At 45.9% G+C, this 17065-nt stretch overlaps 1 protein-coding gene across 1 annotated transcript in view; it reads right to left on the bottom strand.

The window, feature by feature from the left end:
- Positions 1–17065, bottom strand: part of LOC126234282 (cytochrome P450 315a1, mitochondrial) — a 177981-nt gene that overhangs the window by 35921 nt on the left and 124995 nt on the right. The window contains exons 4-5 of the mRNA XM_049942972.1: positions 15037–15243; positions 4431–4567 (exon numbers count right to left, since the gene is read on the bottom strand). Of these exons, the coding sequence (XP_049798929.1) occupies positions 4431–4567; positions 15037–15243 (344 nt within the window). The remainder of the gene's footprint in view (positions 1–4430; positions 4568–15036; positions 15244–17065) is intronic.

Genomic DNA, 17065 nt, shown 5'->3' with positions numbered 1-17065 from the left:
ATCAGCATCCTAAATTACACATGCCATCGCGTTTCTATTGTTCTAGCCATAAAAAATGGCTCAAAAGGCTCTGAGGACTAAGGGACTTATCATCTGAGGTCATCAGTCCCCTACAACTTAGAACTGCTTAAACCTAACTAACCTTAGGACATCACATACATCCATGCCCGAGGCAGAATTCGAACCTGCGACCGTAGCGGTCGCGCGGTTCCAGACTGAAGCGCCTAGAACCGCTCGGCCACACAGGCCGGCTTCCAGCCATAAAAGCTTTACATCTGTTTACCCAAGGCAGACACGGCCATTAACATAAACTGTTTTCATACTCAGATAAAATTCAACCGGTGCAACACCTTCTGTCTTTGGGAACTTAGCTGCAGTCGTGGTGACGATCTCTACACACACGGTTCACTTTCAGCCACAATAACTATCATAGCAGTAACTTCCGATTGGCTGAGGTTGTAGCAGAGACTCCACACCCGTTACATACTATTCCACTACCGTGTAACCCTCATCAAATAAGTTTTCAGTGTTTAGATCAAAGAATGAAATACTGGCAAACTATTTGCTTGCGCAGGCAATTACATCAAAGTAGCACATTTCTGTAGCACAAAAGTTCAAATTACAACGAAAAAAAAGCACCAGAGAGGCGAATTCATCTTGACAAAAATGTAAATTAGTTTTGACATCTGCTCTGTTTTATTCTGTTGTCCAGCCATAGCACAGACAATGTGACGCCAGACGAACGTGTTTCTGGCAGTAATACGCAAAACTGTCTAGGTTCATTTTGCTTCGTTATTAATTTCACTATTTTCTGAAACGGTATTTAGGCTGAGTGATCTGTAGCGTAACCCAAAGTTAAGTTATGCTGGAAGGTCATAGTTTGATTACTAGTTGGCGACACCAACGAATGTTATTACGAGGAAAGCTGTTCTATTGATTAATGGCTAAAGGACTGGCTGATCTGTAAAGTAGCCCGAAGTCTAGCTTTTGTGCCGCTCAGTACATAATGCACCCAGCATAGTGCTTCACCCCCTCGGCACTGATAAAACAGTGAAGGAAGGTGATTTCCGATAGCGCGCAGTACGTAGTGCGCCAGCGCTTTACGTCAGACGTGAAAGTCCAATAGATTCTTGACGAGTCCGGTGCTCTGTACTCTGCATTCTAATGAATCAGTTTTCGCAAGTCGGGTAAAGTTGGTGTGCAAAATGGCTACATAGTGTGCTAAAAAGGTACAAGTGCGTTTTAGTGACCAGAAAGATGAACTGTTAACTGATGCATAAATGTAAGCAAGTAATCACTTTCTTCATCACTCATTATGTTTAACTATGAGCAAACTCAGGAGCTTCGTTCTCCACAGTAATTAGCACAATGGTCTCGCATTCGGGAGGACGACGATGCAAATCCGCGTTCGGCCATTCCGATTTAGGTTTCACGTGATTTCCCTAAATCGCTTCAGGCAAATGCCGCGATGGTTCCTTTGATGGGGCACGTCCGAATTCGTTCCCCATCCTTCTCCGATCTGAACTTGTGCTCCGTCTGTAATGACCCCGTTTTCGATGGAACGTTAAACGCTAATCGCCTCATAATCTCCTCCAGTTTCCTTTTCTTTTCTCCCACGCAATCCATCAATACTGTACAGTAAATTTTTACTTTGGATAAAGTAACAACATTCTGTTTGACCACTGCATGATTTGGTACTCGGATGCCTAATGATAAGTCTGAGATCCGGGTTCGTATCTCTGTCTGATACAAATTTTTATTCGGGACGTATTTTTGTTACTTGGTACAGGGGTGGAGGTCATTCCGATTTTCCACTATCAGTGCTAGGTGCGAAATTCCAGCTGACCTCCTACGCGATCAGTAGTGGTCTTCGTCAAAAGTAATGACGTCTGTAGCAGAAAATGTCGAGCAGACACTTCTAGAGACTTTGCCTCACTGACATCAGCTTCATATAGTTCAGAATTGTAACAATAAAGGGTTGTTCTGCTACATGTCGATGCCACAGGTTTTATATGTCTCTCTCATTCCGGAAATGAGGACACTCGGCTAGAGTGGCCGAGCGGTTCTAGGCGCTTCAGTCTGGAATCGCGCGACCGCTACGGTCGCAGGTTCGAATCCTGCCTCGGGAATGCATGTGTGTGATGTCCTTACGTTAGTTAGGTTTAAGTAGTTCTAAGTTCTAGGGGACTGATGACCTCAGATGTTAAGTCCCATAGTGCTCAGAGCCATTTGAACCATTGGACACTAATCTCTCCCTCCGATCAATCATGAAGCCTGTGGCCGGGGTTGGTTTATACGTCGTTCCGAACGTAAAGCCTCTTTTTTGTGGTGACTTTGCATGTCCGCGCCAGATATCGCTGGTGTAGTGTTAATGCTTGAACCTTCCTCTTTCATCTACAGGTGGTTCCGTTGTCCTGCGGTAGTTGACGCCAGCAGAGGAATGTTCCAAAATGGAGTCTGATAGGGACACGCGTATAAAACAGCGATATGCGATTGAATTCCTCACTGCTGAAGAAATTTCTCCGACTGAAATCTATCGACGCATGCTAAAGATGTATGCAGACGATAGAATAGACGTGAGCAATGTGAGGCGATGGGTGCGGCATTTTCAAGATGGTGGGAAGGGTGTGCATGAAAAGCCACGGCCCGGACGGCCCTGGACATGTGTGATCCCTCGCAATGAACAGCGTCTTTATCGTCCGTGTTGATCGACGGATAACGACCACAGAATTGTGTGTCAAACTGAATGTCGGCTGTAGTGCTTTGGAAGCAATGTCGGAACATCTACGTTATGCGAGATGTTTCCCGCGGATGCTTACAGAAGAACAAAAACACGTAGAATGAAAATTTGTCGGGTCCTGCTGGACCAATATGAAGCTGAAAGTTGCTACTTTCTGAAAATTATCGTCACCGGAGATGAGGCGTAGTGTCACCACCAAAGGACAGTCCATGGAATGGTCAAATGTGAATTCTTCGTCACAGAAGTAGCTCAAGACACAGCCGTTTGCAGGCAAAGTGGTGTGCACAGTCTTCTGGGATAGTCAGGCTGTGTTTCTTTTGGAGCCTGGAGAAACTGTCAGTTGTACACACTAGAAGACGACACTGACTGAACTGGAAGGACGAATTTCCAGGGTAAGTCCAGAGAAGAAGACCATCTTTCATCTACATCTACATTTATACTCCGCAAGCCACCCAACAGTATGTGGCGGAGGGCACTTTACGTGCCACTCTCATTACCTCCCTTTCCTGTTCCAGTCGCGTATGGTTCGCGGGAAGAACGACTGCCGGAAAGCCTCCGTGCGCGATCGAATCTCTCTAATTTTACATTCGTGATCTCCTCGGGAGGTAGAAGTAGGGGGAAGCAATATATTCGATACCTCATCCAGAAACGCACCCTCTCGAAAGCTGGCGAGCAAGCTGCACCGCGATGCAGAGCGCCTCTCTTGCGGAGTCTGCCACTTGAGTTTGCTAAACATCTCCGTAACGCTATCACGCTTACCAAATAACCCTTTGACGAAACGCGCCGCTCTTCTTTGGATCTTCTCCATCTTCTCTGTCAATCCGAGCTGGTACGGATCCCACACTGATGAGCAATACTCAGGTATAGGTCGAACGTTTTGTAAGCCACCTCCTATGTTGATGGACTACGTTTTCTAAGGACTCTCCCAATGAATCTCCACCTGGCACCCGCCTTACCAAAAATTAATTTTATATGATCATTCCACTTCAAATAGTTCCGTACGAATACTCCCAGATATTTTACAGAAGTAACTGCTACCAGTGTTTGTTCCGCTATCATATAATCATACAATAAAGGATCCTTCTTTCTATGTATTCGCAATACGTCACATTTGTCTATGTTAAGGGTCAGTTGCCACTCCCTGCACCAAGTACCTATCCGCTGCAGATCTTCCTGAATTTCTCTGCAATTTTCTAATGCTGCAACCTCTCTGTATACTACAGCATCATCCGCGAAAAGCCGCATGGAACCGGCAAGATGATAACGCCAGGCCCCACACAGTTTCGCGACCACGCAACTCATTGCAGAATTTGGTTGGACTCTCTTACCACATACACCGTACAGTGCCAATTTAGCGCCTTCCGATTTCCATCTCTCTGGGCCTCTGAAAGATGGACCACCTGGCGAACATTTTCAAGACTCGGATGGTGTAGTCAAAGCTGTAAGGAAGCAGTTAGCCTCAGGTGGTTCAGATTCATATATGCGAGGCTCTAGTTAATCGTTGGCAAAAGTGCATAGCGAATGGTGGCGCCTATGTGGAAAAATGACAGTCTGTATCTGAAATATTGCTCTATTGGGCTGTGCTGTTATGATGTGCCTGCAGTATCAGAAGAAGCCTTGTGTTTGTGAGGGGTGGTCAGCCGGACGGGCGCAGGTGCTGATGCTGGAGCTGGAGCTGGACAGTACTCACGGTGTCGCCGGCGGCGAGCAGCAGGTCGACGACGAGGCGGCGCGCGTCGTCGTGGGAGACGCCGGCGGCCAGGAGCCGGCCCAGCAGCCCGGCGCCGCCCTCGCACGCCGGGATCAGCTGCGTCACCATCGCGTTACCTGCCGACCCACACACCCAAGTCACCGCAGCGCTCCAGGCCTGCCTCGAGCTCTCTACTGCAGTGCGAGCCATTTCCACACCCAAAAGGAAGGAAGGCAGCGACCGAGGGAGGTTAGGGCTTAGCGTCCCATTGACGTGGAGGTCATTGAGATGGAGCACAAGCATGTTTCAAGGGTGGGGAAGCAAATCGGCTGCGTCCTCTCAAAGGTACCATCCCAGAGTTTACCTGCAGCGATTTACGGATGTCACAGAAAATCCGAATTTTCGTGACCGAACGTCGATTTCAAACGCTGTCCTCCCGAAAAACACAATCAGGACGCCCACTGGAGTCAGTTCAACTGTCATACTCACCAGTCTCTAGCACCTAAACTACCGGGTGATCAAAAAGTCAGTATAAATTTGGAAACTGAATAAATCACGGAATAATGTAGATAGAGAGGTACAAATTGACACACACACTTGGAATGTCATGCGGTTTTATTAGAACCAAAAGTTCAAAAAATTTCGGACAGATGGCCCTTCATCTGATGATAATAGCAATAATTAGCATAAGAAAGTAAGACAAACCAAAGATGATGTTCTTTACAGGATATGCTCAATATGTCCAACATCATTCTTCAACAGTAGCTGTAGTCGAGGAATACTGGTGTGAACAGCACTTTAAAGCATGTCCGGAGTTATGGTGAGAGGCATTGGCGTCGGATGTTATCTTTCAGCATCCCTAGATATGTCGGTCGATCGCGATACACTTTCGACTTCAGGTAACCCCAAAGCCAAAAATCGCACGGACTGAGGTCTGGGGACCTGGGAGGTCAAGCATGACGAAAGTGGCGGCTGAGCACACTATCGTCACCAAATGACGCGCATCTATCCGACATTTTGTGAACTTTGTTTTTTTTTCTAATAAAACCCCATGTCATTCCAACCGTGCGTGTCAATTTTTACCTCTCTATCTACATTATTCCGTGGTTTATTAAGTTTTCAAATTTATGCTGACTTTTTGATCACCCGGTATATTATAAAGTGCATTGTGTTGTAATAATAGTCCACCAGAGCGCCGTTTTTATACTTAATTTACCACTACCAGTTCCACGTCTACATACAAACTCTACAAGACATCGCATAGTGCGTGGCGGAGGGTACCTTCTACTAATACCAGTTTTTTCCTTTCCTGTTCCGCTCACAAATACAATAAGTTGAGAAAAGTCATGAGATAGCGACCGATATGCATATACAGGGTGTTTCCGTAAGAGCGTGCAAAAATGTAACAGGATATAGAGAATGCCCCACTCAACAATTTGAGGTAGGGAACGTGGGATCGGAGAAGCCACCTCAAGGAGAAAGCGAAGTGATCTTGTATACTGCTTTGTCTAGCATTACTGTTTTCCAGCTTATTTACATATGTACACTTTTACGCGTATTGTCCTGTTTATTTGCATGTACGTTATTTATTTCCTGCAAGGAAACGAGGAGGACGAGCCTCACTAGTACGAGGTATTTCCCCGTCGCTGGATTGGAAGTGAAGGTCCTGTCCCATGGCCTGCGGGATCACCTAACCTGAATCCCCTTGATTATTTCCTACTGGGTTATCTAAAGTCATTTGCGTATGAGATCGCAGTGAATAAGAAGGTAGAATTAGTTGCCACAATTGTAGCTGCTTGTGATGTGATTCGAAACAATAGGGATGTTTCTCATGGTGCATCACAGTTTTCTTCGCCGATGTCACTGCGATAGTATTTGCAGTTAACTAATGTAAATAAAAAATTACACAGTAATTTGATTTTATTCCTATTATCTCCTTAAGATGGCTTCTCCGACACCAGGTTCCCTGCCTCATATTGTTCAGTGGAGCATCCTCTATGTCCCTTCACATTTTTGCACCCACCATAAGAAGCCTGTAGTATCGTATACAAAAAGTATAAAAGGGGAAGATCAGTTTGGATTCCGTAGAAATATTGGAACACGTGAGGCAATACTGACCCTACGACTTACCTTAGAAGCTAGATTAAGGAAAGGCAAACCTACGTTTCTAGCATTTGTAGACTTAGAGAAAGCTTTTGACTATGTTGACTGGAATACTCTCTTTCAAATTCTTAAGGTGGCAGTGGTAAAATACAGGGAGCGAAAGGCTATTTACAATTTGTACAAAAACCAGATGGCAGTTATAAGAGTCGAGGGACATGAAAGGGAAGCAGTGGTTGTGAAGGGAGTGAGACAGGGTTATGTTATTCAATCTGTATATTGAGCAGGCAGTGAAGGAAACAGTAGAAAAAATCGGAGTAGGTATTAAAATCCATGGACAAGAAATAAAAACTTTGAGGTTCGCCGATGACATTGTAATTCTGCCAGAGACAGCAAAGGACTTGGAAGAGCAGTTGAACGGGATGGATAGTGTCTTGAAAGGAGGATATAAGATGAACATCAACAAAAGCAAAACGACGATAATGGAATGTAGTCGAATTAAGTCGGGTGATGCTGAGGGAATTAGATTAAGAAATGAGACACTTAAAGGAGTAAAGGAGTTTCGCTATTTGGGGAGCAAAATAACTGATGATGGTCGAAGTAGAGAGGATATAAAATGTAGACTGGCAATGGCAAGGAAAGCGTTTGTGAAGAAGAGAAATTTGTTAACATCGAATATAGATTTAAGTGTCAGGAAGTCGTTTCTGAAAGTATTTGTATAGAGTGTAGCCATGTATGGAAGTGAAACATGGACGATAAATAGTTTGGCAAGAAGAGAATAGAAGCTTTCGAAATGTGGTGCTACAGAAGAATGCTGAAGATTAGATGGGTAGATCACATAACTAATGAGGAGGTGTTGAATAGGATTGGGGAGAAGAGGAATTTGTGGCACAACTTGACAAGAAGAAGAGACCGGTTGGTAGGACATGTTCTGAGGCATCAAGGGATTACAAATTTAGTAGTGGAGGGCAGCGTGGAGGGTAAAAATCGTAGAAGGAGACCACGAGACGAATACACTAAGCAGATTGAGAAGGATGTAGGTTGCAGTAAGTACTGGGAGGTGAAGAAGCTTGCACAGGATGGAGTAGCGTGGAGAGCTGCAACAAACCAGTCTCGGGACTGAAGACCACAACAGCAACATCAGAAGGGCAGCGCGTCGGTGGAGCTGTCACTTTCACACAGGCGGTTCATCACGTGAAGCCGGCGTCACTTTGCCAACAGGACCGGAATCAACAGGCTTCGAACGCGAAATGGTAACTGGAGCTAGACGCATGGAATATTCCAGTTCGGAAATTGTTAGCAAATTCAACATTCCGACATCCACAGTGTCAACAGTCTGCCGAGAATAGCAAATTTCATCCATTACCTCTTACCACGGACAACGCAGTGGCTGACGGCCTTCACCGAGAGCGGCGGCATTTCCGTAGAATTGTCAGTGCTAACAGACAAGCAACATTGCGTGAAATAATCGCAGAAGTCACTGAGGGACGTGCGACGAACATATCTGCTTGGACAGTGCGCCGAAATGTGGCTCTAGTGGGCTGTGGCAGCAGACGACTAACTCGAGTGCGTTTGCTGCCGGCACGACATCGGCTGTAGCGCCCCTCCTGGGCTCGTCACCGTATCGGATGGACTGTAGACGACTGGAAAGCCGTGGCGTGCTCACATGAGTCCCGATCTCAACTGGTACGAGCTGATGGTAGGGTTGGAGTGCGGCGCAGCCCGCCTCTGAATTACTTCAGTGTCTTCCTTTAATCTGACCTGATGCGGATCCCACATCCTCAAGAATAGGTCGCAGTAGCGTCCTAAATGAATCTCCCTTACAGATGAACCACTCTTTCTCAAAATTCTCCCAATAACCCTAAGTTGGCCATTGCCTTTCCTACCACAATCCTCACATACTCTTTCATTTCATTTCACTTCGTGATATTACGCCCCGATATTTAAGCAACATGACTGTGTCAAGCAGGACTCTACTAATGGTGTATTCGAACATTACAGGTTTGTTTTTCCTACTCATCAGCATTAACATTTAGAGCTAACAGCCACTCACCACACCACCTAGATATTTTGTCTAATCGTCCTGCGTTCTCCTACAGTCACTCGATGATGACTCCTTCCCACACATCACAGCATCGTCAGCAAATATTCGCAGATTGCTATCTACCCTGCCCACCAGATCGTTTACGTATACACAAAGTAATAGCGGTCCTGTCACACTTTTCCGGGGCACTCCTGACGATATCCCTGGCACTTTCAAGAGATGGCTCATTCTCAAGCAGCACCTAGATACAATCACGGTCTTATCAGTGTGTATCAGCACAGTTTTTCGTTGTACGTATAATTCTTACTTACATTATAAGATCTTAAATGTTATTTTTCAATCACGATATTTTGTTTTGTTTTAGATGTGTGTAACTGCTATAATTTAGATGTCAGACATATCGTCCGTTACTGAATTTATATCTCTGATGAAAATCGATTTATATCGTATGCGAAATTTAGGATTGTCGTTTGTTCTGATCATCTAATAAGAATTTTCTACAAATGAAATTTTCACTCTGCAGCGGAGTGTGCCCTGTTATTAAACTCACTGGCAGATTAAAACTGGCCGGCCGAAGTGGCCGTGCGGTTAAAGGCGCTGCAGTCTGGAACCGTAAGACCGCTACGGTCGCAGGTTCGAATCCTGCCTCGGGCATGGATGTTTGTGATGTCCTTAGGTTAGTTAGGTTTAACTAGTTCTAAGTTCTAGGGGACTAATGACCTCAGCAGTTGAGTCCCATAGTGCTCAGAGCCATTTGAACCATTTTTTTAGATTAAAACTGTCTGCCGGACCGAGTCTCCGTCCGACACACAGTTTTAATCTTCCAGCAAGTTTCAATTACAGTTTTGTCAAAGTTCTCAACATACACTCCTGGAAATTGAAATAAGAACACCGTGGATTCATTGTCCCAGGAAGGGGAAACTTTATTGACACATTCCTGGGGTCAGATACATCACATGATCACACTGACAGAACCACAGGCACATAGACACAGGCAACAGAGCATGCACAATGTCGGCACTAGTACAGTGTATATCCACCTTTCGCAGCAATGCAGGCTGCTATTCTCCCATGGAGACGATCGTAGAAATGCTGGATGTAGTCCTGTGGAACGGCTTGCCATGCCATTTCCACCTGGCGCCTCAGTTGGACCAGCGTTCGTGCTGGACGTGCAGACCGCGTGAGACGACGCTTCATCCAGTCCCAAACATGCTCAATGGGGGGCAGATCCGGAGATCTTGCTGGCCAGGGTAGTTGACTTACACCTTCTAGAGCACGTTGGGTGGCACGGGATACATGCGGACGTGCATTGTCCTGTTGGAACAGCAAGTTCTCTTGCCGGTCTAGGAATGGTAGAACGATGGATTCGATGACGGTTTGGATGTACCGTGCACTATTCAGTGTCCCCTCGACGATCACCAGTGGTGTACGGCCAGTGTAGGAGATCGCTCCCCACACCATGATGCCGGGTGTTGGCCCTGTGTGCCTCGGTCGTATGCAGTCCTGATTGTGGCGCTCACCTGCACGGCGCCAAACACGCATACGACCATCATTGGCACCAAGGCAGAAGCGACTCTCATCGCTGAAGACGACACGTCTCCATTCGTCCCTCCATTCACGCCTGTCGCGACACCACTGGAGCCGGGCTGCACGATGTTGGGGCGTGAGCGGAAGACGGCCTAACGGTGTGCGGGACCGTAGCCCAGCTTCATGGAGACGGTTGCGAATGGTCCTCGCCGATACCCCAGGAGCAACAGTGTCCCTAATTTGCTGGGAAGTGGCGGTGCGGTCCCCTACGGCACTGCGTAGGATCCTACGGTCTTGGCGTGCATCCGTGCGTCGCTGCGGTCCGGTCCCAGGTCGACGGGCACGTGCACCTTCCGCCGACCACTGGCGACAACATCGATGTACTGTGGAGACCTCACGCCCCACGTGTTGAGCAATTCGGCGGTACGTCCACCCGGCCTCCCGCATGCCCACTATACGCCCTCGCTCAAAGTCCGTCAACTGCACATACGGTTCACGTCCACGCTGTCGCGGCATGCTACCAGTGTTAAAGACTGCGATGGAGCTCCGTATGCCACGGCAAACTGGCTGACACTGACGGCGGCGGTGCACAAATGCTGCGCAGCTAGCGCCATTCGACGGCCAACACCGCGGTTCCTGGTGTGTCCGCTGTGCCGTGCGTGTGATCATTGCTTGTACAGCCCTCTCGCAGTGTCCGGAGCAAGTATGGTGGGTCTGACACACCGGTGTCAATGTGTTCTTTTTGCCATTTCCAGGAGTGTATTTCTTATTTCGAAGGTTTGTTTGTTCTTGTCAGTAAAAGGTTGTCATGAAAATTATTTTGTGAGATGAAACTCTCATTTCAAGGACTCATTTATGTGATTTGGTGTTTTGGAACATTGACTATGTGGTATAGACTTAAGGTAATGTATATTGACTATGTGGTATAGACTTAAGGTAATGTATATTAACGGATGGATGGCCAGTCAGTTGTCACCATGTACGTCATCAGCAATTTGTTATTTTATCCCCTTCTGAGAATGTAAAACCCTATGCAGAAAGCTTTTTACTAATATGTGTGACGTGATGATACGAGTCCTGCATTCCGTGTTTGCATTCACGACGTCGAGATCGACAAGTTCGTGGAAGGAGGCACACACCTGAAACTTAGAATATAAAATGAGCTCCCTGACTTGTTTCTCTAGTTTCAGTACGAAATTTACAGAGAGGTGAATTAGTGCAGATGCAGACGATTACATTTCAGGTACTCTTGTCAATCAGAGCAGATATTTCGCTGCACAGGTAATATGTCAAGTTCACAGCCACGATAAGGAGTTTCTTTCGTGTTTTTTAGTACAAGAGGACACGTAGTCTGTTTGAAACAAGGACTGGATTAGCTTACGTCACTGATTGAAATTTCAGAGTACATAAATAAAATGACGTGACAGTGGCGGTATAGTATTCGGGGGAGTCGAAAGTAAACTCAGTTCTTTTCTTTGCATTGAAGTCAAACAGATAAATTGTAAATAAGTTTAAATTTTTAATCAGTGATGTAATCACTCTCGTTACATGTAATGGCTCTCGTTATCAACAACCTTTTGCCATCTAGTGTGAAAAATTTCAATTTCATATCGATAAAAACCTGTTGGTTTTTGAGCAGAGTATCTGGAGAAGGCATCTTGCACGTCATTTTTCAAATTTTTAACGCTTAGTGTTGTAGTGACCCGAATAAATGGAAATCCGATGGCGCTGTATAAGGCGAGCATGGTGGCCTCCCACCCCAGTTCATTCACTTTTCCCAAGGTTTGTCTTGCGGAGTGCGGTCTTGCATTATCGAGTTGCACAATAGGGCCTTTTCTGTTCACAATCGCTGGGCATTTTTTAATTAAACATTGATTTACTCGATCCAACTGCTCACAATAAAAATCTCCATTCACAGCTTCTCCAGATTTCAGCACTTCAATATGAACGACCCCACGAATACTTCATGAAACACACAAAAGCGCCTTTTTGGGGTATAAATCTTTCTTCTCTGTGGCAACTGATTCAGATAGAACCACTGAGTTCTGCGTTTTAGTTTATCCTGGAGGACCGAACTGCCATTTCCAGTGATCAAGTGATTAACGAAAAGAACGCTTCTGCATTGTGCCAGTCAAGGAATAAGTTGCATGTAGGGAATGAACTAGACTGTGTATCATTTTCCAATCTGCTGCAAACGATCTTGGCAGGTTGAATAAGTGTGTGTTGGGTAAGAGGGTTTGACAGTTACTCGTTTGTCTGACATGGATTTTTTTCCAGTTCAGGCGTTAACATGTCATTGTTACAAAGTTGGACTTCCCAATTGATACGAGTTGGAAACACCAATGTCACGACACCTGAAGTGAGAATACTTTTGGCATTTATGAACGTCTAATGCACTGGGATAAACACTCCAAATGTTTTTGGTAGCAACTGTTACGTTACCATCCTTATGACACTCAAAAAGCATATGATGCGAGATATGTAACTCTCCTGGTATTTGGCTAGCTATTTCACCATAATCTGAGAAATGGACTTAATTATTTATGAGTAAACGAATGACTAACTCATTTAATAACCACAGTCGTTATCACATTTGAGTTATTAATTTGTATCTTTTAGGTGACCGGTTTCGATCTTGCAAGAGTTCATCATTAGATCTACATTGCTCGATGACAGTAGGAATCGCTGGCGTGAAGCGAGTCCGACCATGCTGGCGTATTGTTCTCTATAGCAGCATCGACAAACCTGCTCCTCGACCATGATTCCTGCTGTCATTATCTGATAATGATGATCTCTTAGAAGATCAAAAATAATGATCAAAAATAATGATCTAAAAAATAAAAATTAACTTAAATGCGATCACGACAGCGTTTATTAAATAAGTTATAATATTAATAGAGGGCTGTTTTCCCTGGAACGATGTTACAAGTAATCTTAAATTGACCTTAAAACGTCTATGGCACAACTTTTGAAGAAAACATGGAGCTAAGAAATGATAAATGAATCTCTAAATGCGCAGAAACAACAGTACTTTCTGGAGCCTCTAATATTTGCAATGTAAAAACGGACTAACTTTTGGAGAGTGCAAAACGAATATCAGTCACAATGACAGAAACATGCGTTGTATTTTACGGACATCTACAATGGATAGGTGAAATGAGAATATAAAAAGGAATTTCTAATTTTTGCGACAGAAAGCCAAATCATCAATGACACCGATTGAAGAAGTTAAAGGAGAACTGAGAGAAACAGATACACTACTGGCCATTAAAATTGCTACACCACGAAGATGACGTGCTACAGACGCGAAATTTAACCGACAGGAAGAAGATGCTGTGATATGCAAATGATTAGCTTTACAGAGCACCCACACAAGGTTGGCGCCGGAGGCACCTACATCGTGCTTGCTGACATGAGGAAAGATTCCAACCGATTTCTCATACACAAACAGCAGTTGACCGGCGTTGCCTTGTGAAACGTTGTTGTGATGCCTCGTGTAAGGAGGAGAAATGCGTACCATCACGTTTCCGGCTTTGATAAAGGTCGGATTGTAGCCTGCCGCGATTGCCGTTTATCGTATCGCGACATTGCTGTTCGCGTTGGTCGAGATCCAATGACTTTAGGCAGAATATGGAATCGGTGGGTTGAGGAGAGTAATATGGAACGCCCTGCTGGATCCCAACGGTCTCGAATCACTAGCAGTCGAGATGACAGGCATCTTATCCGCATGGGTGTAACGGATCGTGCAGCCACGTCTCGATCCATGAGTCAACAGTTGGGGACGTTTGCAAGACAACAACCATCTGCACGAACAATTCGACGACGTTTGCAGCAGCATGGACTATTAGCTCGGAAACCATTGCTGGGGTTACCCTTGACGCTGAATCACAGGCAGGAGCGCCTGCGATGGTCTACTCAACGACGAACCTGGGTGCACGAATGCCAAAACGTAATTTTTTTCGGATGAATCCAGGTTTTGTTTACAGCATCACGATGGTCACAACGGTGTTTGGCGACATCGCGGTGAACGCACATTGGAAGCGTGTATTCGTCATCGCCATACTGGCGTATCACCCGGCGTGATGGTATGGGGTGCCATTGGTTACACGTCTCGGTCACCTCCTGTTTGCATTGACGGCACTTTGAACAGTGGACGTTACATCTCAGATGTGTTACGACCTGTGGCTCTAGTCTTCATTCTATCCCTGCGAAACCCTCCATTTCAGCAGGATAATGCACGACCGCATGTTGCAGGTCCTGTACGGGCCTTTCTGGATACAGAAAATGTTCGACTGCTGCCCTGGCCAGCATATTCTCCAGATCTCTCACCAATTGAAAATGTCTGGTCAATGGTGGCCGAGCAACTGGCTCGTCACAATACACCAGTCACTACTCTTGATGAACTGTGGTATCGTGTTGAAGCTGTATGGGAAGCTGTACCTGTACACGCTATCCAAGCTCTGTTTGACTCAATGCCCAGGCGTACCAAGGCCGTTATTATGGCCAAAGGTGGTTGTTCTGGGTACTGATTTCTCAGGATCTATGCACCCAAATTGCGTGAAAATGTAATTACACGTCAGATCTAGTATAATATATTTGTCCAATGAATACGCGTTTATCATCTGCATATCTTCTTGGTGTAGCAATTTTAATGGCCAGTAGTGTATAATGGAGGGAGAAATAGGAGAATGAGAAAAGTACATAGCAAAAATAATATGTTTCAAGGGCTTCCAGGAAAAAACAAAGAAATTGACAGGTGCAGGGTAGACAGAAGGAAGGAGAAGAGCACAGGGAAAGCATGAGGGACAACTGCAAAGAAAGGAAGGAGAAAAGGAAGGAGGCGCAAAGTAGTTGACGCGGTCCGCAGTAGGCCAGAGCAGTGACAACAAATGAGAGACGTGAGCCCCGGCTAGGGAGCGCGGCGCGGCGACTCACCCTGGGCGAGAGCGGCGCCGACGGCGTCCACGAAGTCCCTCCAGGCGGGCAGCCGCAGCAGCCGCGCCAGCCGCGCCGGCACCAGAGAGAGGCGCGCAGACTCGCCGAAGACGCGGTGCACCGCGGCCGCCAGCTGCCCCGTCGGCGCCCGCAGCTCCGAGCGCATCGCCGAGTACTGGCGCTCGCCCAGCAGCACCGCCACCAGTACTGCAAGCACACCACACACACTGTGCACGACGTGGTGCAGGATCGAAGCACGTGAGCCGTTCTCACACGGGACGCGCTACTCCTGGCAGTACCACACTTACATTTACGTAACATCGAATAACAGAGAAAATATTTATACAGGTACGGCCAAACTTTCATGAAACATTCCTCACACACAAAGAAAGAAAATACGTTATGTGGACATGTGCCCTGAAACGCTTACTTTCCGTGTTAGAGCTCATTTGATTACTTCTCTTCAAATCACATTAATCATGGAATGGAAACACACAGCAACAGAACGTACCAGTGTGACTTCAAACACTTTGTTACAGGAAATGTTCAAAATGTCCTCCGTTAGCGAGGATACGTGCATCCACCCTCCGTCGCATGGAATCCCTGATGCGCTGATGCAGCCCTGGAGGACGGGGTATTGTATCACAGCCGTCCACAATACGAGCACGCAGAGTCTCTACATTTGGTACCGGGGTTGCGTACACAAGAGCTTTCAAATGCACCCATAAATGAAAGTCAAGAGGGTTGAGGTCAGGAGAGCGTGGAGGCCATGGAATTGGTCCGCATCTACCAATCCATCGGTCATCGAATCTGTTGTTGAGAAGCGTACGAACACTTCGACTGAAATGTGCAGGAGCTCCATCGTGCATGAACCACATGTTGTGTCGTACTTGTAAAGGCGCATGTTCTAGCAGCACAGGTAGAGTATCCCGTATGAAATCATGATAACGTGCTCCATTGAGCGTAGGTGGAAGAACATGGGGCCCAATCGAGACATCACCAACAATGCCTGCCCAAACGTTCACACAAAATCTGTGTTGATGACGTGATTGCACAATTGCGTGCGGATTCTCGTAAGCCCACACATGTTGATTGTGAAAATTTACAATTTGATCACGTTGGAATGAAGCCTCACCCGTAAAGAGAACATTTGCACTGAAATGAGGATTGACGCATTGTTGGATGAACCATTCGCAGAAGTGTACCCGTGGAGGCCAATCAGCTGCTGATAGTGCCTGCACATGCTGTACATGGTCCGGAAACAACTGGTTCTCCCGTAGCACTCTCCACACAGTGACGTGGTCAACGTTACCTTGTACAGCAGCAACTTCTCTGACCTGAAAATTACCGAACTATCAGTTTAATAAGTCACGGCTGCAAAATACTAACGCGAATTCTTTACAGACGAATGGAAAAACTGGTAGAAGCCGACCTCGGGGAAGATCAGTTTGGATTCCGTAGAAATATGGGAACACGTGAGGCAATACTGACCCTACGACTTATTTTAGAAGCTAGATTAAGAAAAGGCAAACCTACGTTTCTAGCATTTGTAGACTTAGAGAAAGCTTTTGACAACGTTAACTGGAATACTCTCTTTCAAATTCTGAAGGTGGCAGGGGCAAAATACAGGGAGTGAAAGGCTATTTACAATTTGTACAGAAACCAGATGGCAGTTATAAGAGTCGAGGGGCATGAAAGGGAAGCAGTGGTTGGGAAGGGAGTGAGACAGGGTTGTAGCCTCTCCCCGATCTTGTTAAATCTGTATATTGAGCAAGCAGTAAAGGAAACAAAAGAAAAATTCGGAGTAGGTATTAAAATCCATGGACAAGAAATAAAAACTTTGAGGTTCGCCGATGACATTGTAATTCTGTCAGAGGCAGCAAAGGACTTGGAAGAGCAGTTGAACGGAATGGACAGTGTCTTGAGAGGAGTCTATAAGATGAACATCAACAAAAGCAAAACGACGATAATGGAATGTAGTAGAATTAAGTCGGGTGATGCTGAGGGAATTAGATTAGGAAATGAGCCA

Source organism: Schistocerca nitens, chromosome 1 (assembly GCF_023898315.1).
Source record: "Schistocerca nitens isolate TAMUIC-IGC-003100 chromosome 1, iqSchNite1.1, whole genome shotgun sequence".
Classification (NCBI taxonomy): Eukaryota; Metazoa; Arthropoda; class Insecta; order Orthoptera; family Acrididae; genus Schistocerca; species Schistocerca nitens.
The sequence above is the reverse complement of the archived record's forward strand: the minus strand, read 5'-3'. Positions and strand labels throughout refer to the sequence as shown.